This window comes from Sciurus vulgaris, assembly GCF_902686455.1.
Source record: "Sciurus vulgaris genome assembly, chromosome: 14".
Classification (NCBI taxonomy): domain Eukaryota; kingdom Metazoa; phylum Chordata; class Mammalia; order Rodentia; family Sciuridae; genus Sciurus; species Sciurus vulgaris.
Window position 1 is genome coordinate 58,418,001 of NC_136475.1, and position 25,067 is coordinate 58,443,067.

The 25,067-nt window shown below is 42.2% G+C and overlaps 2 protein-coding genes across 2 annotated transcripts in view; one reads left to right on the forward strand and one right to left on the reverse strand.

The window, feature by feature from the left end:
- Positions 1–25,067, reverse strand: part of STON1 (stonin 1) — a 50,159-nt gene that overhangs the window by 19,740 nt on the left and 5,352 nt on the right. The gene's annotated exons all lie outside the window — the stretch shown is intronic.
- Positions 14,205–15,186, forward strand: LOC306644584 (ADP-ribosylation factor-like protein 1). Its single transcript, XM_079111643.1, has one exon. The coding sequence runs from the start codon at positions 14,357–14,359 to the stop codon at positions 14,855–14,857; it is 501 nt and encodes a 166-aa protein (XP_078967769.1). The 5' UTR covers positions 14,205–14,356; the 3' UTR covers positions 14,858–15,186.

Below are 25,067 nucleotides of genomic sequence, written 5' to 3' on the forward strand. Positions count from 1 at the left end.
CAATGTGAATATAATTAAAAATACTACGTTGTACACCTAAAATTTTGTTAAAAGGGTCTACCTCATGGGTTTTCACAATTGGAAAAAAAAACTATCATATTTTCTAATTAAATCACTAAGTCTGAGTGATTACTATGTAGCCAGACCTTGTTAATCCTACGGGAAATACAGGAGGAAAAGCTAAAAAATCTAATTTATAATAAACTTTTTTTATAATAAACTTACAATCCATTGACAGCTCATAAGTGAGGTTTACAGTTTAGAAGCATTTTTAATAAATTCATGATCCTGTTCATCAAAATCACCCTGTGAAGTGTATATTATTATTTCTGTTTCATAGATGGTTTTGTTCCATTGTCTAAAGTCACTCGGGCAGTAGGAGGTAGAATCAGGATTTTTAAAAGTAACAGCTTTATTGAGATATGATTCACATACCATAAACTCTACCCTTTTCAACAAAGTATAAAATTCAGTGGATTTTAGTCTATAAACAGAGTTGTGCCACCATCAGCACCGATTCCAGAACATTTTTATTACCCCCAAAATAGACCCTGTACCTATTTAGTAGTCACTCCCCATCCTCCCTTTTACCCAGGCTCTGGCAACCATCATCTATCTTCTGTTTCTATAAACTGGCCTTTTCTGGACATTTCCGGTATGTAGAAATACACAACATAAACCTCCTATAGTTGGCTTCCCTCACCTAGCATGTTTTCAAGGTTCGCCACGGTGTAGCACCTGTCAGTACTTCATTCCTTCTCATGGCTGGATAATATTCCATTGTGTGGCTATACCACATTTTGTTTTCTCCATTCATCAGTGGTGGACATTTGGTTTGTTCAGTTTCTTTAGCTGTTACAAATAAAGCTGGTATGTATATTTGTAGTTTGTTTGTTGTTGTTTTGTTTTTGTTTTTCAGGTACTAGGGCTTGAACCCAAAGGCCCTCTACCACTGACCTACATTCCCAGCCTTTTTTATTTTTTATTTTGGGACAGAGTCTCACTAAGTTTCCCAGGCTGGACTCAAACTTGCGACCCTCCTGCCTCAGTCTTCTGAGTCTCTGGGACTACAGGAGCATACCACCACACCCAGGTCGTGTGTAAATTTTGTGTGATTATTTCTCTTGAGTATATACCCAGGTATGGAAAGAACCAGATTTGAACACAGGTCACTTCAGGCCAATCTGATGACATATATTGTTGGATTTATTCCAATGGCACCAGACTCAATGAGATGTAAAGACCATAGCACCAACCTGGCGGTAGGGTAACCCAACTTCTGGGCACAACTGTCACTCACTAACTGTGTGCACAGCCTCTCAGCACACTCAGTGATTACCCCAGAATGATCTCTGGAGTCCTTTCTAACTCTAAAACAATTCTATGGTGGTTGACACTCAGTTGAAAATTTTGTGAAAATAAACGGTTACCACTAAGTTCATGGGCCTTAGTACTAAGATTTTTAACCATATATTCAAAGCAACAAAATAAAACTCCAGAAGATCTATTGATGTGAAAACTTACAACTGCTGGGATATTGCCCACAGGAAAGGCCTGTACTCCCTCCAGCCCTCTCCTCCTGGGTAATGAAGGTACAACCAATGCAATCCTTCCAGCTTGGAAAAGAGCCAAAGCAGAGTCAGGGCCTGGGGCTCCTCTGGGGACAGAGTGCTCAGTGTTGTCATTTGCTGCCTCCGCACATTCCTGAGGGAGGGCACAAAAACACCCGGTGGAGCAGCAGCCAGGTCTGCTGGCTCTCTGGAGGGCACTTCACTGTCAGTTTGAAGCTGCCATAAAGCACTTTCCCTGGGAGCAGGAAGAGCAGTGTCTCCAGGGGACACCACCAGGGGGCTCCAGGAAGGAAATCGGCGCAGTGTTTCTTGACGTGTCCTCATCCCACCCTCTTCACAAGGACGCCAGCCAAAACAACTCCTTACATAGGATGAGATACGGTGAAAATATTTACTTTAGTTGAGTTTATTAAAAAGAAAGAGAAGCCTAAGAGAAGAAAAAACTCAGCTTCAAACTGAGATCCTATGCCAATTAGTTTGCCTCATCAGTTTCCCCTTGGTAACGTCAAAATTTGGAAGCATGGGTTAGTTTCTTTAGTTTTTGCTTGTTATGAGACAAATAAACTCATTTCCATAAGCCAGACAAAGAAATCAATCCCATTATGTCTCTGTAAGCAGACATAAATTTTTTTAAAGTAGACCTTACCAAAAAGTCTCCTACTTTGAACCCCAAATCCATGCAAGCTGCACTCCCACCCAACCCCCAACCCCTCCTGGTGCAGGATTCTTCCCTAGGAGACACTCAGCGAATGTGCCATGAGCTTCACTCAACCCAACAGAATCCTGCATCGTGCCCAACAGGAACCCAAACCTTTGTCCCGGCTTAAAAGGCAGGAGTATGATGCTGTTCTGATTGAGCAGGTTTGTTTCCTCCATGATCCTCTTTCTTCCCTCTTCTGTCCCTCTTTCTGCCTTCTGTATCACACCTTCTGCACTCATTTCTTATATATGACCTCATCTTTCTATTCTGGCCCTAGAGCCCCCACCAGTCAGTTGGCCCAAAGTCAACAACAAGGACCAGTCTATCCAGTGCTTTCCTTCCCTCCTGAACCCCACAGGGAAAGGAGGCCACACCTTGCCCACAGCCCCAGACTTTCAGAAGCCTGCTAGGTCTTGGAAGGGACAGGAAAGCCCAGAGCAGTTGAGATGCATCTTCTACTACTGTAACCCAGCTGTATTGAGACACTGAAGACAAAAGTCTTCAAGCAGCAACATCTATTTAACCTTACTTTGTTTTGTTTGTTTTCTGCATTGTAAGTGGCATTTGATCTGGATATATACCTGTGCCCTGCAGAGCACTCACTCACAGAGTCCTGACATGGACATCTCATTGAAATTTTATAACAATCCGAACCAGACCACACCATCTGGGCATCTTCCCCAAAGTCTAGAATCAAGTTAGGGCAGAGCTGGGAACTCAGAGCTCCGGCTGCCAGTTCCCAGCCACCTTGCTCAGAGGCAAAGTTCCTCCAGTCTGACTCTCTGGCTCTTTCCTCAGCTGGGAACTCCACCCCTCCCTGCATGCTCCAAACCTTCCAGGGGGGTCTAATTTCAATCAATCTGGATTATCCTACAAACTTGTAGAAGACAATTCCAGACAAAGTTCAGAGCCAAAGAAAGTCACCAAGAATCTGAGGAGTGAGGCACACCTAGAAAAGGGAAACGTATCATGGTGGAAAGTTCTAGAAATCTATTTCTGAGGTTTAAAGATTTGTAAGTGGAGTGTTTGCTTTTCTTTAAGACTACTTGACATTATAGTCACCTGATTTCAAAGCAGCATCAGAATAAGTTGAACCCAAGAACAAATTAGATGCAATGGCCCATCCATCCTGGGAAGAACAAGGACAGAGGAAATGGTGGTTTCAGCCTTATACATGAACACATGTGACAGGTGGCATTCAGTAGTCAGCACATTCCCTTGAATTATTACTAATTATTCCCACCATTCTACATGGTAGTTCAGCAACAGGAGGGGACTACACCTGGAAAACATGGAAAAAGCCTGCACCTGCACACAGTTCCTGCACTTTTTTCCACATAAGAAATCCTATGGGAATTCTTGTGGGAATATTATGGAGATTATTATGAATTGACTCTAAAGTATTTCTGAAAGGAAATCACAAATAGCAGTCCCTTAAATATTAATAAGACTGCAGTCAAGCTTTGTAAATAAGAAGCACTGATACGGGAAAAAAACAGCCTCACCAAAAAGAATTTGGGGATAAACTCGTTCAAGTCATCACATGGAAAATATCTCATATTCTTTGAGAGTCAAGAGTGAAGCTTTTTCAAGGAGGTCTCAAGTTTCATCTGTTAGAGTATTTTCCACTCTGCAAATGCCTGACATGAATTTAAATTCAATAAAATTTTATTAAATAATTTTAAATGATCTTTTTTACTTCTCAGCAAAATAAATCTCTATATTGCCTTCCCCAGTTCAAACAGTCACTGACTTTTAGAGTCAGGAAGAAACTGGAGGCATTCTGTTCAATGAACCACACTAACATTTTATCAAATAGTATGTGCACCTGGTCTGCTAGGGGCTGTGTATGGATGCTCCTTTTTAATACAACCTCACGGGCTCATAACATTATCATCATTTTGTTGAAGAGAAAACGAAGGTTCAGAGAAGTTAAGCTACTTGCCTAAAGTCATCCAGCCAATAGGAGACAGGGCCTTGACTGTGACCAGTTCTGTCTGATCCTAAAATCAAATACCTTCTGAGGTCTAGATGACTTGCTGGCACTTAGTGTCCTGCCATTTCTGAATACTTTCCATCACCCTACCTAAATAAATAGCACCAGGGGAGAGTCATCACTTCCTGGAGCCAGGAACTCTCTAAACCAGAAGGATGCTAGAAGGATGGGAGGAGCCTGTTTCTTCACCAAGTCCACCACATGCATCTGCCCCCTGGAAATCTGACTGTGGGAAAGGCAGACTCTGGAACAGTTTCCTTTAAAGTTTCTCAAGAACAACAGCAGCTCAGCATGGATTTGGATCATTTCTGAGAATGGCTTTCATAACTCAGCCTGACCTATTTCCTGTCCCTTCTTGATTGCATCAACTGCCATCCTACCCTTCAGAACTCCTGTGTAACAAATATCTTTAGGTGCCCCCCTGTCCTCTAGGAGCTTCCTTGGTCTAATTCTCCAAATTTCATCTAATTCCCTGCAAAGTCCTTCCCTCCCATTCCACACCAACCCCCTCCATTGTGCTGTTCTTTGCAATTTTCCTTTGCTTTTCTTCAGAAATCATTCAAAACAGTGCACAGGAAGTTCTACCTTCTCTTGCAGATTGATGAAATCGGATCAGATGCATTGGGTTGGTGACTCAGCATTCCAGGGCATTTGCAGCTGATGACTACCCCTCTGTGGAGAACACCCTCCAGTGTGGTCCCTAGCATCTGGCTTCTTGTAACTACCAGCTGCTGGGGAAGGGATGAGGCTAAGGAAGTACTTGGTGGAGCTCAGAGGTCATCACCAATGCCCACCTGTTGCCCCAAGCCCAACTGTCACTGTTGGGCTTAATTCTGCTCAAGTCTCCAGAACACATCTGGACTCCCAGGAACACTCTTGCCTTTGCAGAAGCCCGAACTTGGTCTTTTATGCCTCTGACTTTTTGCTCTGTAACAATGCTACATAATCCAGAGAAAGAATGTTCTAATGTCAGTATCTGTGTGGTTTCATTGCTGTTCCCCAAATAAGGAATTCTCAGACTCCCCACAGTGCCAGACTCCTCCAGAGTGACATAACAAGACTGTGCTATATTGCAAAGCCCCAGTCTTGTTTTGTGTGGTTGAAGGATTGCAATCCAGTTACCCAAACTGCTCTCCCAGGATGCATATTGTGGAAACAAAGTCAGGGGCAGGCCTGTGTGTAAAAATGCATTGTGGAGAATTTTCTTGAAGGGTTGCCATGCTATGACAGCTTTTCAAATATCATTCCTACGGTTTTCCTTTTAAAAGAAAATGTTTGAAACAGAAAGGAAACAAAACTTCAAGGAAAATGAAAAGCCTCACCTGATCTTAGGTCATGGAGAAGTAACCAGTCCACATGAGCCAAACTACTAACACATGTGGTACAGCCCATAATATTCAACCCAAACATGTGGTATTTAGTTAAGCTATGCAACAGGAAATATCATTTATGAAATATTAAACCAAAGTATAATCTACCCCTGCCTTCAAATACTCTCAGCTCTGATTCCAGCTCAGTTCCTCACCCTGACACTCCCCTGTAGTTCGGATTTGGGTCCATTCACAACGCCACACCTTAGGACTTGTGGGTGTCGAGATAGGAGCATTTTGAACCCCAAGTAAGAAGAGCCCTGCTCCATGGGCTTCTGTCCTCTTGTCACAGCAATGGCTCAACCCACAAAGGTAGAAGAGCACAGAGGTCAAGTGCTACAGGCTCTCATGCCAAAGCCACCTGGCTTCTCATCTGGTTTCTGGAATCACTACCTCTAAGACATGTTGCTAAGTGTCTTTGGTCTCCATTTCCTCAACCTATAATGTGAAAATAAAGTGTCTACTTCATAAGGACCAAATAAGTAACATGCCCCATAGCAGGCACCCCCAAAAATGCCAACATAATGCTTACAAACACGAGATTCCCAAATCTGCACTCATCATAGCTACAAGGTCAGGGCCTAAGCAGCAGGCAATAACAAGCTTGAGAGTTCACGAGCAAGAGACCCAGGGCTTGTGTCTGACACTGAAAAGTCCTTCATTTTCCAGCAAGAGGAAATCAAGGTACAATCCTGGCATGTACTGAACTGGGTTGTGAAATGAAAGGCACTAGTTAATCAAGCAAGTCAGCACAGCACCTGGAGACATCAAAAATAATCAGGAAGGGCTGGGGATATAGCTCAGTTGGCAGAGTGCTTGCCTCGTAAGTAGAAGGCCCTGGGTTCAATCCCCAGCACCACAAAAAAAAATAAATAAATAAATAAATCAGGAAAAATGGATTAAAAGTAGTATGGCCCTTCACACATGCAGTTGATGACTTACTTTAAGGTTATAACCCGAAAACCTGGGTCCACGCTTGTCACCCAGAAACCAAGACTTAGCATCACTCTGTACCAGTAGTTTTCAATGAGCAGCTATATGCATTCCCGGGGGACATATAGGGAGTGTCTAGAGTCACTTTTAGTTGTCATAGCAGGGGGTGTGGGATGCTACTGGCATCTAGTAGGCAGAGGCTCAAGATGCTGCTAACACCCTATAACGCATAGGACACACAGGGCAAGAATTATTCATCTCAAAACATCAGTAGTGTTGAAGTTGAGAAACCTGCTCTGGGGTCAGAGAGCTGGGAGTGTGGCAGGCCTGATGTGCACCCCTCTGCATGGGTCTACTCTGCAGACAATGCTTTGGAAACTTCAGTTTGGCAATGTGCCTGGGGTCACACAACCAGAAAATGGTTCTGTCAGAATTGAACCCTATCTCAAATCCCAAATCTCATGTTCTTTCCACTACACCACACAGACTACCAGAGCAGAAATCAGCATAGGACAAAAGGAGGATAAAGGGATATTTAAAAGAAGACTCCCAGGACTTAAAGGAAATTGATGGGGGCAGGGGTAGAATCTGGCACTCAGAACAGCAGAGCCCTGGAACAGGTGAGAAGAGCAGCTGGTTTTACACAGATTGGTCAAGTCTGAGGGACCTCCAAGTAGAAACATCTACCAAGAAGATACAAGACACAGTATCTCTGAAGAAAAAACCAGAGGCTAACAGAGAGAGTCAGGGGCTTTTCTGGGCTAGGTGAGAGCTGAATGCAAGAGAGAAGGAGAGGGCTGGGGAGATAGCTCAGTCAGTAGAGTGCTTGCCTTGCAAGCACAGGCCCTAGGTTTGATCCCCAGCACTGCAAAAAAAAAAAAAAAAAAAAAAAAAAAATAGAAGGAGAAAAGCCGCCGGGCCTTGGAGCTGAGGGTTGAGCCAATTTACATGAGGAGAAAAGGAAAAAGAGAGAGACACCCAGGAACACCAAAGTAAAGCCAGGAGAAAGAGACCACAGGCAGGAAAGGTCTTCCTCCCGGGGTCTTGAAGGAGTGCAGAGGACAGGAACAACACGGACAGGAAGACTTTGGTGTTTGGGGATTTGGTCAGTAGAGCCAAGGGTGGGGGCCAATTTCAGTAGTTGAGCCAGGCTGCCAATCTGGAAGGAAAGGGAGCATGTGGCCCACTCAACCTACATGGGTGCCGGGCCCATGTGCAGAGGTCAGGCTGCTGCCCACCCATGCCACCACCCAGACCCTGGGTTTCTGCAAAGTGATACTGTGTTGTTTCCTGGATGGACTGGTTTCTGGCAGCCCTAATAATGGTTGCCTCTTCATGCCCTACCTACCTTCTGGTCTCAGGGGCAACACAAAAAGGACCCCTGGGCTTCCCACTCTCCAGAAAATTCAGCCCACTCCTGGCTGGAAGGAGGCAGACAAGCAAGCCTTCGTTCAGGCGAGGGCCTGCAAACAAGGCCTGCTTTCAGGGCTGCCTTCTGGCATTTGTGTTCTGTGGGTTCCTCAGTGGAAAGAGCAAGGCACTCAGAGAGCGAAATGAGAGAAGGCATTATCCCCACAAGGGCCCTTGAGCTGGGTTGGGGTGCAGGGCCTGTGGTTACTAGAGGTGGTTCCTGGACTTTTATTCGGAATTCTTCAAGGAAACCATCAAAATGTGGGATAAAGTTAGGTGAAGGTAGCCAGGCTCAGATCACACAACTTAAACATGTCAACCTCCTTTCTTCTCCCAGCAGGCCCAACTGCTCCTCCTGAAGATAAGCAGAAAATCTTGGAAGTTTAGAAAACTTTAAAGAGGATCTCTCTCTGGACTTAAATATTTAGCAGGGGGATAACCAAAATCAATCACTTTGCTATGAAAATTGGTCAAATAATTTATCTTAATTTATCATGTAATAATAGTGTTTGAGAGAAGGAAAGTGGCTAAATAGCCCAAAAGGTACATTTAATGCTCTAAACTGCAATTCCTTCCCATATGCTAGACAAGCTGTGGTCAGAAGGAACAGCCCTTCTGACCTGATTGGGATTGTGCCCTTATAAGACACCCTACCGAGCTTGTTCATCCTACTGTGAGGACCCAGTAAGAAGGTGTCATTTATGAAGCAGAGCAGGCCCTTACCAGACATCAAGTCTACAGTCACCTTGACCTTGGGATTCTCAACTTCTACAACTATGAGGGATAAATATCTGTTGTTCCCCAGCTGCCCAGTCTACGGTATTTTTTTACAGCAGCCCACACAGACTAAGATAGTTAACTTAACAGGTTCTTGCACATGCTAAATAAAGCAACATCTGAAAAATGGCAGAACGTGGGAGTGATCATAAACAGACTTATTACTATAGGTTCCTGTTTCCACAATGTGTATAAACTAGCAGGAAAGGTCAAAGAAAACAACAAATGAGAAAGAAAACAAACTCGGGCTAACGTGTACTGGGAGACTGGGAGTGGCCGGCATCACAGGCTACATGGCTTAAGGGCAGGGACAGTTTCAGAGGGAGGGAATGAACATTTGCTCCAGTAGACAGACATGGGCAGCAAATCAGGCATTCAGGATTGTATTATCTGCTTGTGTTTCTATTGATTTGAGTCATGTGCCACTTAATGCCAGTATAAAAGAAGTTCTCCCACCTGGCTTTATTCACCCCAGTAAGCAGACACAAAATATCCACTCATGCACACATTTGTCATCACTATGGCAGGTCTCCTCTCTGGCTGTCTGAACTGGGCTATAAGTCAATAGAGACAACCCTGGAGGTGATCAGAGCTGCACACTCGAGCCCACATCAAATGTACTCTGGTATATCCATGGTCCTGGCTGTTAATGACCACCAAGCTCACTGGGAAATGCCTGTGTTACTGTGGATACACAGGCTGAAGTTACTGAACTGCAGAGACGGGAGCAGGTTTGATTCTCTCCTCTCCACTCCCATGGACTTTCATGAATGTATATGTGTATAAACATTTAACAACTTAAGCAATCCCAAAATTAGGAGAGATTTTTAAAAATCATTGATTAAGGTCCTATTTACAAATCATTTATGAACAATCAGCATTTACTTAATGTCTTGGCCTCAAAGACAGATATGAACATACAGAAATAATATTCATAATCTCTAAGTTCTCAGGGAGTGCTCACAAAGTACTTTTGAATTTTATTGCATTTCAGGGGCCATCGAAGGCTTTAAAAGAATTTTGCGCATAAAGCAAAGTCTGATTGGAAACATGTAAGTGGGTACCAATGGTTGGATTTGCCAACTAGCACCCTGTTAACCTATATTTAAACATGCAGATTTTAGATTCTCAATCAGAGATGCTTGATAATGTGGCAGACAGACCTTCTTTCTCTAGGCTCTAGAAAACTCCCAGCCTGCTCAGGAAGCCTGTTCTAAAGCCACCCTGGCTCCACCCTGGGCACAGCCCTGCCCAGCATGGCCCACAGGCTCCAACAGATCTAGCAGAGTAAGCAGCTTGCCCAGTCTCTGAGGCACTGGCCGCTCTACACTGAACACTTTCATGCCCCACCCGCCCAGAGGCTCTCTTCCCACATTCCCCTCTCCACCAGGGATAAGCACACAGAGGTCTCTCTGAGTGAGTGACCCACAGCTGGCCGTCAGGCTTTGGTGCCACAGCCCAGTATGTGGGAGCTATGTTCAGCTCTGCTTCTCTCTGGCTCTGTAAGTTTAAACAAGTCACTGCTAACAAGTGGTTTCCAAGGTCCCTTCAAACTCCAACAATCCATGAAGATTCATTCTCCCAAGAAGGGGTCTGCAGAGAAGCGTGTGCCTCCTGGAAGTCCACTTCCTGCCTAAATTCTTCAGGACTCCCACAACCACACTGCAGACCAGAGGCTTTCCAAAGATGCCAGGCCACAACAATATCTTCCATTCTCTGCTCTTCTGAAATGTCACCTTGTCCCCTCCCCTCAAGAAGGGGATCCTGTTTATCCTCTCCTTGAATCCTGGTAGATTTTGTCAAAACTCTGACCGAGGGCTGGGGAGATAGCTCAGTTGATAGAGTGCTTGCCTTGCAAGCATGAGGCCCTGGGTTCAATCCCCAGCACCGCCAAAAAAAAAAAAAAAAAAAAAAAAAAAAAACTCTGACCCACGCAATGTGGCAGAAGCAATAACAACTACAGGCAAAAGTGTCAACTAACCCAGAGACCTCCCCTGCCTGCTTGTTGGAGCCCCGAGGTCCCCTGAAGAAGGCCAGGCTATTCTGCCAGGAATGGAGTAACCACACTGAGGCAGCATTGTGGATGGATATCCAGCCAGTTGAGCCTTTAGTAATTCTGGTCCCCGTCATCATCTAACTGCAACTGCATGAGAAACTCAAAGCAGGACCCTCCCAGGTGAGCCCAGTTACCCACAGAACCAGGGGTTGTGGTTTTAGGACTGTGGGGGGCAGGGGTGGATATCTGACAGGGAAAGATCCACCCCCATGTAGCCCAGGGTCTCCATTAAAGCAGAACCAGGCAGGCAGTCACCAGGGGAGCAGAGGCTCCGTCATCTGTAGGAGAGGAGGCCTGGTTAGGAAGGGAGCAGGGCATCAATCTGAACTGACAGGTTGAGGCTCCTCACTGATCCTCCTTGCTCAGTTTCTTGAGCCCAATTACCAGGGCCCAGGGGCAGTAGAGCCTCACATGTTCAACAGGGGTAGGGGAAGGACTTAGATGGACTTGGCCCTTGGCATGGTTCAGGCCTTGGACAGAGGAAAAAGGACTTGAACTTGAATTACATAGCTAAGCTCTGGGAACTGTGGGACAGTCACCTTCCTTTATAGGAATGGCCCCCAGATTATTAAACTACATCCCCACACCTCCCACCCATAACTACTTCATCCAGGAAACCCCTATGCAGACCTGGACCTCTTCTCCCTGCTGTGCTGTTCCACTGGGCCACTTATCTAGGCTGCCCAGCAAGGATCAGGCTGAACCGGAGAATGGATGTTAATTCCAAGTGCTTAGAGAAAGCCAACCACTTGGAAGTTTAACAAGAACTGGAATGTCCACTGGAAGTTTAACAAGGAGGACTCAAGAGGAAGTTCAACTCTGCATTTAGGTTTTTCAGCCTTCAAAGATAAAGTGAAACCTTGAGCCATAATTGTGAAGGAGTTTTTATCTACCTCTCTTCTAGGCATATGTGGGGAAGTTTCGCAGCTGCTTACCATGCAGAAAGCAGCCACAAGCACCAGTGAATGGACTCAGAAAGCATGGATTTTGTACTCGGCTCAGTACCTAACTAACTTAGAGCAAACCAATTATCCTTTCTAATCTCAGTTTCCTGATCCGCAAAATGGAGAATATTAGTATGTACTCCCATGGTTTAGTTATATGCATTAATAACAAAAAATACACATGATATACACACTCATCCTTCAGTATCTATGGGACACTGGTTCCAGAACCCCTCACAAATAACAAAATCTGTGGGTCTTCAGGTATCTTGTATAAAATGCATAGTGTTTGCATACAACTATGTACTGTATGTTTTTAGAAAACTTAATACAATATAAATGCTTTGTGGCCGGGTACAGTGTTGCACACCTGTAATTCCAGCAGCTCAAGAGGCTGGGTCATGAGTTCAAAGCCAGCCTCAGCAAAAGTGAGGCACTAAGCAACTCAGAGAGACTCTGTCTCTAAATAAACATTCAAAGTAGGGCTGGAGATGTGGCTCAGTGGTCGAGTGCCACTGAGTTCAATCTCCAGTACCCCCAACCAAAAAAAAGAAAAAGAAAAAAATATATATAGAGAGAGAGATTTGTGATACTGTATTACTTAGGAATAAGAAAAAAGCTCAAACATGTTTAGTACAGATACAACTTTTTCCAAATATTTCAATTTGAGGTTGATTAAATCCAAAGATGTGCAACATTATCCTATGTAAATTTATGATTACACAAATGGTATGCCTTTATGCCATGTACAAACAGAGAAACAACATGTATCCCATTTGTTTACAATAAAAAAAAAAGATGTGGAACCCAATGGATACAAAGGATTGACCATATATTTTTCCATATAAGCAAAACAATATGCTAGAGATTTATTTATGTTCAGTAGGTACTTGATACCTGCTAAATAAATGGCCAAATAACCTAAGATTATAGCAAGACTCCCATTTGATGACAGCAGGTCTTTCCTCTCACTTCAGAATCCCTAGTTAACCTCTACTAAACCTAGGGCCACCTCACTAGCCAGGGGTCCCTACCTCCAGAGCCTGCACTCTTCTTTCCCATCCAGATTAATATTGTCCCAACCAGTTCAGCTGGAGCTTGCCTGATCTCAAGGACTAGAGCCTGCCTCACCACCCTTCCTCACCCCTGGCCTAGATCCTACCTCCAAACACAGCATTGGGCTGCCAACTGCCAAACCTAGACCCTGAGGTCTGCCTCCCAGGGTCCCCATTGCCTTTTAAACTAGACAGAAACAATTCATTCCCTTTTCCTGGTTTTTCTGAAGCATGAGCACAGGGCAGGTTTTGGGATGAGAAGCCAGCATCTCTACTCAGGACCTCCTCCACCCACTTCAGGCCCAAACTCAGACTTCACCGGCAAAATGAAGCTCTTATATGCTCTTCCACCTCAAGGGACTTTTGGGAGCATCATACATGGTAGTGGACTTGAAAGTTTATTTGAAAACTATGAAGCACTTGGTAAGGTCTATTGCTCTTGCTACTCTTGTTAATGGTCTTCAGTGTGGTCTCAGACTCTGAGTCTCTAGAAGCCTGGGATTGCTTCCCGGGCAAATTCTTTTGGTACAATGACCACACACAGAGAAAAACTTGACGCTCTTTGTGACTCCAGTGCTGTTAGCAAATGTGATCTCCAGGGCAGAGGCTGGGAGAGAAGTCAGGAAACCTGGGTCCTGACCTTCTTGATCTGCCAATGAATTAACCGCATCACTTCACCACCCTGGGCATTTTCCTTTATGTGCATAATACAGCTTACAAGCCACCCCCATTTCTATTCACCAGGATACCAGGAGGGCAAAGAATTTGAATAGAAAAACACTGCACAGTATTTAGTGGGCATGGAGAGTTAGAAAGAGGAGATGACAAAGAAAAATGAAAGGGGAAAAGAAAAGAGGGAAAGCAGGCATTTGGGGTAAAGTGTGAGGTTCTTTAGAATGCCAGACTGAATGAAGCTGGGCACATTGGCCATGCCTGTAATTTCAGCAACTTGGGAGGTTTAGGCAGGAGGATTGCAAATTCAAGGCCAGCCTCAGCAATTTATCGAGGCCCTAAGCAACATAGTGAGACTCTGTCTCAAAATAAAAATAAAAATAATTTTGGGGGAAGGGGGTTACTGGGGACTAAACTCAGAGGCACTCAAGCACTGAGCCACATTGCCAGGCCTTTTTTGTATTTTATTTAGAGACAGGGTCTCACCAAGTTGCTTAGAGCTTTGCTGTTGCTGAGTCTGGCTTTGAACTCGCAATCCTCCTGCCTCAGCCTCTCGAGTCACTGGGATTACAGGTGTGCACCACCGCGCCCAGCAAAAACAAGATTTTCTTTTTTAAATGAAAAGAGCTGGGATGTAGCTCAATTGTAACGCTGGTAAAGCATCCCTGATTCAATCCTCAGTACCAGAAAAAAGTTTTTTAAAAAGTCAGGCTAAGGAAGTTGCTGGCTGACCGGGCTTGAGAGGAGACCGCCTTGGAGCCGCGGCCGGAGGGCAAAGCTAGCGGAGGTGGCGGCACCGAGGCTGGAATAGCAGTCGTTGCCGAGTCGAGGCCTGCCTCCGAGGACCGGCGAGGGCCGACTGGCGGGTCATCATGGGTGGCTTTTTCTCGAGTATTTTTTCCAGTCTCTTTGGAACCCGGGAAATGAGGATTTTAATTTTGGGATTAGATGGTGCAGGAAAAACCACAATTTTGTACAGATTACAGGTTGGAGAAGTTGTTACTACTATTCCTACTATTGGCTTTAATGTAGAGACGGTGACATACAAAAACCTTAAATTCCAAGTTTGGGATTTAGGAGGACAGAAAAGTATCAGACCATACTGGAGATGTTATTATTCAAACACAGATGCAGTCATTTATGTAGTAGACAGTTGTGACCGAGACCGAATTGGCATTTCTAAATCAGAGTTAGTTGCCATGTTGGAGGAAGAAGAGCTGAGAAAAGCCATTTTAGTGGTGTTTGCAAATAAGCAAGACATGGAGCAGGCCATGACTCCCTCAGAGATGGCAAAATCACTTGGGTTACCTGCCTTGAAGGCAGGTAAAATGGCAGATATTCAAAACATCAGCAACCAAAGGCACTGGCCTTGATGAGGCATTGGAATGGTTAGTCGAAACATTAAAAAGCAGACAGTAATTCAATCACTTCATCTCCTCTGAAATGAAGGCTGCATCACATTCTCTTTTTAGAACCAAGCAGGTGTGCTTCACATCACTAAGTGTTGGAACTACACGATTGTTGGCATATACAGAACTGACTGTAAAGTTCATAATAAATACAAAAAAATAAGTATTTGGAGGGGTAACTTGATTGAATCATCTGAATATTCTATGTAATGTAAAAACATTCTTTCCTTGCTTTCTTGAAGGTATATATTCTATTTGTATGGAATTCTTATTCAAATACAGTTCTATTAAAGAATAAAAAAAAAAAAAAGTCAGGCTAAGATGAAGTTCCCTGTATAGAAAGGGTCTCCTGAGCCTGGGAGTCAATGTCTAGGTTAATTTATCCCAGAGGGTCCAGAAGAGAAAAGCTAAATGGAAAGAAACAAAGTCTTCCAACATCTACGGTGTCAGAAGCAGTCACACTCATTGTTTTTTGCTTACATAGCTTAGCTCAAAGCAAGAAGGCAGATGAGGAAGTAACAGGCCCACCAACTGTACAAATGGTGTAATGTCCCTCTAGGAGCCCTATCTGGCCAAGCCACATTCTGGCACACAAGGTCCAATTCAAAGAAACTCTACTTTCAGGAGAACAAACACTAAAGACCTGAAAGTGTACTGGGTGCTGTGGTACACTCCTGTAAGCTCAGGGATTGAGGAGGCTGAGGCAGGAGGATCACAGGTTTGAAAACAGCCTCAGCAACTTAGCCAGACCCTTAGCAACTCAGTGAGACCCTGTCATAAAATAAATTTTAAAAAAGGTGGGGATGTGGCTCAATGGTTGAGCACCTCTGGGTTCAATTCCCACTACCAAAAAAAAAAAAGAAAAATCTGAGTGTTACATAGATGAGATTCACTGAGAACATGAGAAGCAAAGGCTGTCTTGGAATCAAAAAAAGAACTTTAAACATCATTTAGTTTCAACCATCATAATTCAGAAATTTTTAATATAACTTCCCTGGCTGAAGATTTATTCAGCGGCTGCATAAACTCTTCAAGTGATGGAGACCTCATTATGTTATAAGTGAGTTCATTTGAACAAGATTAAACTCTTCTCCTTCCTATTAACCCCAAATTAACCTCCTCCAGGCTTCCCCCAGTGCTCTAGAGGCCTAAGTCTAAACCTTTTTCCCTTACCCATCTTCAGAGAACTCGAGGCAGCTGGTATCACTGACTTACACACAGGTTTCCCAGACTTGCCTGAGAGCAGGATAACTTTTCAGTGTATCCTGAAAGCACCCCACCCAACCCTCTTCCACACTTCTTTCCTGATAAGCTCAGGCCAGCTTTGACCTCAGACTGCCATGGGACACTGACTACTGTCCTGGCTCTGCTCAGAGATTTGCATCCTGGCCCTGCCTGTGGTTCTGCATTTGATTTACAACTACCTCTTGGCCTCCTGCCCCAATTTAGGCAAATGCTGGTCCATCTCTTGGACTCAACTCTGCAGTTCTACCCAATGTTTAGGACTTGTCTCGAACATGCCCTGTGATGAGATTAAAAAAAAAAGACAGCTTCAAATTCATTCCCCTTAATAGAAAACAGCCAATCATCTGTCTTTAGGCTAATAATGATTGACTTTAGAATCTGTTCAGCAATCATTAAGTATTATCTTTTCTAGCATTTCATTTGACAGATGAGGAAATAGAAGTCTAGAAAGACAAAATTATTCGCTCAAGAAAACAAAGCTGAGAAGATAATCTTATTTTCCAGTCTCATATTCTTCCTATTTCAGTTAAGCAGAAGGAAGGCTACATTATGTCTCTCTTCTGAATATATTTTGGGGTAAATTTTCCATAGTTCGTGTGTAAGTGCATTCGTTCTTTCTTTGATTCAACAGAAATTCACAAAGCACCTATTATGCACTTTGTAAATGTTCTCAGTAAGAGCTGAAACAAGGTTCCTGTAGAGATCTATACATTAGCGTGTGTGATCACACTGTGTGAACATGTGTGAATGAAAACTCATGCATGCACGCATTCACTCAACAATAACCAAACACTTTTGAAACTATGCTACACACTGCTGCAAGTAAAACAGTCACATTCCACTACCTCAGGGCCTTCTCTGTCTAGTACAGGCCGTTCTCAAATGCTGTTAATGTGATAAAGTCCATCCCAGGGGTCTGTGGGACTCAAACCTGGATGCCTAATCAAGACTGGCAGGAGTGGTGGCAGTATATACCCATAATGGTGGTGGGGGACAGAAGCTGCTGGCCCTAGGGAATTGAAAAAGCCTTTAAGAAGAGTGAACCTCTGAGCTGAATCTTGACAGTTGATATGAACTGATCAGGCGGAACACAGTGAGAGTGCACACAGGCAGGGAGGCAGGAGGGCTTGATTCTGCCATGAAGACAGGGACAGCTGGGGAGGTAGACAGGTGAGGTCATGGAAGTCATTCTGTATTATGCTAAGAGTGTGTTTATCCTAAATACAATGAGGATTCAGAGGTGAAATTTAAAGAGAGAATAAGTAGGATCAGATTTGAATTTTGAAAAGCAAGCTCTGGCAGAGTAGAGGACAGATTAGAGGGTGGTAGGGCAAAGGCAGGAAAACCCAGTAAGATGCTAGGCAGAATTCAGGTGAGAAACCAGCATTAAACCTGATGGCTCCTGCCCCTACATGGTTCAAGTCTGAAACATGCCAGGGGAGAAGAAATTGTTTTTCATGTATGTATCTCATGGCATGGGCAATTTCCACAAAGCTCTGCAGTACTGTAATATCACCTCATTATTCTCCTCAGTGATTTTGGTGGCCCCCAAGAGTGATGTCACTTGTGAGAGGCAGGAGCCTCAAACAGAGCAACTGCTCAATAAGTGGTGGCTGAATGCATGAGTCACGCATATGAAAAGGTGGCCACGGGGCTGGGGAGATAGCTCAGTTGGTAGAGTGCTTGCCTTGCAAGCACAAGGCCCTGGGTGCAAGCACAAGGCCCTGGGTTCGATCCCCAGTACCACAAAAAAAAAAAAAAAAAAAAAAGTAGTGGGGGTGGAAAAGTCCTAAAGAAAGTAAGGTCAGGATTCAGGAAGCACAGAGAAATCAGGTTTAAGCAAGGCGACATCTGAAGCAAGACAAATAGGAAAAAGTTCCAGGAGGAAAGAGGTTCAAGGAACTCCAGGGAAGAGTGAGGAGTACAGGGAAGATAGGAAACCAAAAAAGGAGCCAGTGCCTGCTGTCTCTGGTGGGAAGATTCTGCATGTCTCCCTAAGCGAGCACATTGCACTCACCCATAGAGCACCCTTGTGAGAATGTGGGAAAGGCACCCGTCTGGTCAGACAGGCAACAAGAGGCAAGAGTCTGCAGCAGAGTTGGCACAGTGGACATGCATGTGTGAGCAGTTAAGTAGGAACATCTGGCAGCAAAGAGGACCGTGTGGGTGAGAAAGAGGCAGATCCCAACAGGCAGGGGGCTGCTTAAAGCTGGCTAAGCCCATCACATGTGCCATTCTCTCTTGCAGATGACAAAATGATTAATAAAGAGGATGATGTTAAGCCCAAAATAATTTCTTTTCTTATTGGAGGAAAATGCTGATCTAGGCAAGTCTGAGCTTTCTTGGAACTGGAGAATCCTGACATTATTATTCAGTTCCCAGTAAAGCCTGACCACTTTTTTTTAATAAGATCATTTTCCAAAAATCAGGAGCACTTGACCACTAGTGTGTTACTTAGAATGACCCCAACTGAACACTTTCCACTGAAGCCATGACTAGCAGAAGCAGTGGGATTTTCACAAAATTTATGAGGTTTTGCTTCAAGCCACACAGGAGCAAAAGGCCTGGTGCTACGCTAAGCAAGCTTCTCAGGTGTGAAGATTTAAGATGAAAACGTTTCCCTCTGTTTGTATTAATGCTAAAGAGAGGCCAACAAAAACAAGGTTTGTAACATCAATTACTATCTTCCAGGTCTTCTAAATTGGCCCTGAATATGTATTACCGTGTGCTAGGAAAAAAAATATTCAAAGGGATGAACAGAGGCCAATATGTCAGGCCCGTCTCTGAATTTCTGGGTCATGGCTGTTTTAAATTAGATTCTCAATGCTGTTTCCATGAAACTGTTGGCTTAGCTCTGCAGTGGAAAAGCTATTTTTGTGCTCTGACCACAGATATGGAGGCATATCCATAATTGTAATCGTTTTGTTTTTATAATGCTCTTTCCCTCTACTTAAGGACAGTCAAAGCTATCATTGTCATTACTATTTCTGATAAGACCCTTGCAAAAATCGACATGCTGAGCCACATGCAGATGCCACAGGACCCAAATGATGACTGTTGCAAAATAGGCACATTATAGGTTTTTTGAAATTCTCAAGTAACACCTTCAGTATTTCTTCTTATGGCTACCTTTTCTCTGTCAGTTCCCTATCACCAAAACTCTTAAATGGCTCAGGGTCTTCATGCCCTTCCTGGGAAAATCTAGTCCCAGACAGAAGTGGCTCTCTGATATTAACACCTAACAGGCTCCCTCTGGGGTCTTTGCATTTAAAATGGTATCTGTAATACAAAGATTTTATTTCCTTAAAGGAGAAGAACACCAACAAAAAAAGTGAAGAGATATTACTGGTTAAAAGGGTACTGGTTCTTAGGTAACCACCTAGCTATTCTATAGGAAGGTTCAGCCGTGGGGTGTATGGGCTACAAAGCAACATACAAATGCATTAAGAAATCTTACCCAAGAGAAAATTAAATTGATTACCAAGAAAACAGAAGACAATAGGAGGTGTAACCATGACCTCCCTTTCCAATTACAGCTTCTAAAGTACAATCCTTGTTTTGAAAGAATCAGCAAGAGAAGGTACAAAATGAGAGGGGACTAACATCTGTGAACATTAATATATGCCAATCACTTGGCCACATATTTCCTATCATCTCACTGAATTTCAGATCAACCTGTTGAGGAAGATTTTTGTCATTACTGTCTTATTAGAGAAGGAAACAGCCTCAGAGATGTTAGATAAGTTGCCCAAGGCATTAAAATCTAGGTCTGCTTGACTCCAAAGTCCATTTCTTTTCCATTATGACTTAAGGTTCATGTGAGGATCAGAGGAGAAAGCCAAGGACTAACGATGGTCTGCTTTCCTTAAAATTAAGAACAGGGTTTGCTGGGAGGGTAGGGAGAAGATGTCTTTGTATAGAGCACTTTATAAACATTACAGACAGGCTCCACTGATGTCAATCAATGTTCTCAGAGATGGTGCTGGCTGCCAAGTAAAGGATCAACTGCTCAGTGTAAACCTCTCTTCACTGTGAGAAATACAGTAATCATGTAGAGAAAAGCAGCTTCACACAACATGCGGGACAGTGACCCTTCACATGCAGTGTTTCTCTTCAGTGTAGATTTTGGAATGCTCACATCATGCTCAGATGGTGTGCTGAAGTGAGATTGTCTTTTGAAAACTTCTCATGAAGGTTTTAATCTACTAAGGAGACTCTAAAGGACAACATTTTGGAAGCAGCATGTTTGGGAAATTCAGATGGCATCTAGACAGAAAATATGTGGCCAGACAGACATCAAGATCCGCGGCAAGTGTCAGGTATAACTAATTAGAACAAATTAAAAAATGAAATTTAAAAAAGAAAAAGAAAATAGAACCACAGCAAGGGTGCCTATGATACCGGTGTTAGCACTCAGTAGTAGTCAGGCCTCTCCTCTGCTGCGCTGGCTCAGGAGCAGCCTATTCACATATTTACAGACTAATGAGTATGTATTTACTTACTTGGATTCTACTTTACATATAACAAAATAAACTTTAAACTTAGTAGTTAAAAACCTTATTCAATATGATGGATTAGGTTGACATAAGAATTACCCCTTCTAATTAATCCAAACGCTTCAAAACACAGAATGAAAAATTATAACAATAAAAATATGTTCTAAAATCTAAATATAATAGAAATCTCTAGGTACCAGCAATGAATGGGGAAGTCAAAGTTCGATCAATGAATGGGAGCTGAAGCCACAGAACTCAAGGAGAAATCCAGAACAGACAGAGGTCTGAAGAGCGGGCATTGGGGCTTTGATGGCAGTGTGGGGGAGAGTGCAGGTGTTGGCCACCTCACAGCCAGGAGCCTTGGGGAAGCATCCCCACAATGCTGGAGGCCACAAAGGCTGCTTCATAAGTGAAACAGATCTAGAGGAACATCACTTACCAATGAGAGGAAGCAGCAAGAAAGCCTGTCATTTGCTTGGGCAAAGAGTGGAAAATGAGAAACCTATAAAATATGAAATCCAGGCTTGAATTGCATGCAAGAACAAGGTTTAAATGCACATTTCCAGATCACACAGGGACTGTATGCCAAGAAATTCACAAAAAGGCTATTTTGGAGTAAAACACTGAGGGCATCAGCTGAAATAAACGTAAAATTACTTCATTAAGGATGTGCTAACCCTCGGAGGTATAGAGGATTTCTTTGGAAAACAACTCCTGATGATATGTAAAACACAGGGGAAATAAACCACCATTTAAAAGTCAAAAGAGGAGATAAAGTATAAAATGAAATATTGAAAGAAATTCAAATGCTCAGAAATTATAAGACAAAAAGATCATATTAGAAAAAGGCAGGTATGAAGTACCAAATAGAAATCCTAGAAATTTAAAAAAAAAGACAATAATTTCTTTAAAACAATAGGTGAGTTGAATGGTAAACAAAATGGAGATAAAGAAATATTAATAAATTGGAAATAAAACTTAAAAATGAAATCACCCAGCATACACTAAGAGATAAAAAGCTACACAACGGGAAAGAGAATTCTCTTCAGGCACAAGGTAAGATGGGAAGGGTCATCATTTGCCTAACGGGCTGCAAATGGAGACACGAGAAAGTGTAAGACAGGGAAGCAGGGGCTTTAGCTTCCTACGTTCAGTCCTATTCCTCTAGCACCTAGAAGCATTCCTAACACAGAGTGAGTGCTCCACAGTTATTTTCATTATAATTATTCTAAAATAAATTCGTAGAGAAAACAACTGAGAAACCTTTAGAGAAGAGACAGAAGTCTTCAGATTAAAGGCACACACTGAGTTCCAAGAGGGATATACCAAAGCGGACCAACTTGGACATCAGAGAGGAAGGCAGAATGTGAAAAAGCAAATCTCGAAAGTCTCCAAGACAGAAAACAGATTCCCCACAAAAGAGCAACACGCTGAAAAGAGAATTTTCATAAGGAACAACTGAAACTAGAAGACAGTGGAATGATAGCTTCCCATGTCAGGGAAAACAACTGCTTAGAATTCCACACCTATGCTAGATCATCTCTCAAGACCCACCTGAAACACAGCATTCTCAAAACAAAGACCCACAAGTCTGAGTGTTACAACTCCAGATCTTTACTGAAAAATTTAGCAGTAAAGGAGAGATAAGGACTGGTATGTAAGAAGCAACCCAGAGACAAGAAATTGGTAAAGTTAAACAAATGTTGATTATAGGAAGGAAGGAAATAATGACTAACCTTTTTGGCAGGGAGTAGGGAGAATTGGAAGAGTTTAGACAATGTGGAAGTGGGGCAGATAAAATTTAAAGTCATCTCAGACCACTGCATCAGTTAGAAGAAAATAAAGAAACTTACTAGACTTTGTTAAATACATACTAAAAATTGAAGGATAACTATTAATACAAATATACATCTTTCAAAACAGTTGACAGAAAAACAAATATGCAAAACTTGATCAATTAAAAAACAAATAGGAAAAGAAGAAACAAAAGCGGTAAACAAAAAGTAAGCTGGGCTCAGAGGCACAGGCCTGTAATCCCAGCAACTTGGGAGGCTAAGGCAGGAGGATTGCAGGTTCTAAGCCAGACTCCGCAACATAGCAAGACTGCCTCAAAATAAAAAATAAAAAGGGCTGGGGATGTGGCTCAGGGGTTAAGCACCAATTTCCAGTACCAAAAATAAAATAAAATAAAAAATAGGGCTGAGAATGTAGTTCAGTGGTAAAGCATTAGCCTAGCATGCACAAGGCCCTAGGTTTGATCCCTAGTACTGAGGGAGGGAGGGAGGGAGGGAGGGAGGGAGAGAGGGAGGGAGGAAGGGAGGAAGGAAGGAAGGAAGGAAGGAAGGAAGGAAGGAAGGAGTGAGTACATATCTTTATATATATATACATGCATATCATATGTGTATAAATATACATTTATTTTACCAAGAATATAAAAATATATTAGTAAAAGGACAGACTTTCAGATTAAATTTTTAAGTCAAACTACATATAAATGATGTTTCTAATATACTTATACAGAGAAGTTAATATAAAAGAAAATACTAACCAAGAGTAAACAGGTATAGCAATATAAATACCAAGCAAAATAGAAATCAGACCAAAGCCATTAATAGAAATAAAAGAGGACATTACATAGCAGGATGAAAAAGCAATTCACAGGCTGGGTGTGGTAGTGCACACCTATAATCCTAGCAACTAAGGAGGCTATGGCCAGCCTCAGCAATTTAATAAGACCCTGTCTCTGAAGAAAAAAATAAAAAGGACTGGGGATGTAGCACAGTAGTAGAGTGTCATGAGTTCAATCCCAGTAAATGAGGAAGAGGAGAAACAATTCACCAAGAATAATCATGAATTTGCATAAGCACTGAAGCACAAAAATAATAACAAGTCCAGAATAAGAGTGAGAGATTTTAATATTTCTCAGAAAATGAGGGGAACTCAGAAAACAGGTATTAAAGCAGGAAAGACACAACAAATTTGATCTATTAGAATGATATAGAATTTTGTACCATCTAAGTAGGTAGTATATTTTTCTTTTAATGCACACACAAAATGTTTGGAAAATTCATGTAATTGGACACAAATGAGGTCCTAACCACACTCCCCGCAAAATATGCTATTTTACAGACCATGCTGTCTTTTCATAATGTAACTAAATTAAAAATCACTAATAATTTAAACAAAATAAAAATAAAATTTAAGTTGAAAAATGGAAAATTAAATAAGTCTATAGGCTTAAAAAGAAGTATCAGAAGTAAAAAGAAATATTTAGAGCTAAGTGATAATGAAAGCATCATATATTTAAACTTGTATTATGTGGCTAAAGCAATACTTAGGCAAATTTATAGCTTTCAAATAATGTATTGAAAAACAAAAAATAGGGCTGGGGATAAAGCTCAGTTAGTTGGGATAGTGCTTGCCTCCCAAGCATAAGGCCCTAGGTTCAATACCCAGCACCACACAAAAAAAAGAGAAAAACAAAAGATAATAATAATAATAAGGTAGGCATCCACTCAAATAGCTAGAAATAGACACAAATAATATAGAGAAGAGAAAAATGAAAAAACAAAAATATGGATAAGAAACTATTTATTTGAAAAGACTAATTAAATAGACTGTTAATTAAGAAAAAAGAGCTGATGCAAACATGATGAAAAGAACATAAGATACAGTCAATACTTATAAAACCATAAAAGAAAATTATGAACATAAATGGATCATCTTAACTAAATAATCAAAACTGAATCAAAAATAGAAAAATTAAATTCATTAATAATCAATAATCATTTATGAAACCAAATTGCCAAAAACTTGATACAAATACTCTGTATAAGTGGCTCACATGATTTTATAATTAGTTTTAAGAAACTTTTTATTTTTTATTTTTTTGCTACCAGGGATTTGAATCCAGGGGTGCTTAACCACTGAGCCACATCCCCAGACCCTTTTATATTTTATTATGAGAGAGGGTATCGCACAGTTGTTCAGGACCTCACTAAATTGCCGAGACTGGCTTTGCACTCACAATCTTCCTGCCTCCAGAGCCACTGGGATTACAGGTACGTGCCACTGTGACTGGCCCCTTAACAAACTTTTGTCTATTCATTTATTTATATTTGGTACTGGAGACTGAACTCAGGAGCACTTTAGCACTGAGTTACATCCCCAGACATTTTTATATTTTCTTTTCAGACAGTCTCACCAAGTTGCCAAGGCTGCCCTCAAACTTGCAATCTTCCAGCCTCAGGTTCCAGAGTAGAGCTGGGATTACAGGCAAGAGGAAAAGCTATCCAACTTACTTAGTAGGACTAATATAAACTTAACACAAAACAAAGTAAGAACAAGAGAAAAAAGGAAAATTTTAGAACAAGTATTTCCCATGTGAACTTCTGCAAAAATTTGGAATAAAATACTAGCAAATTATACCCTAC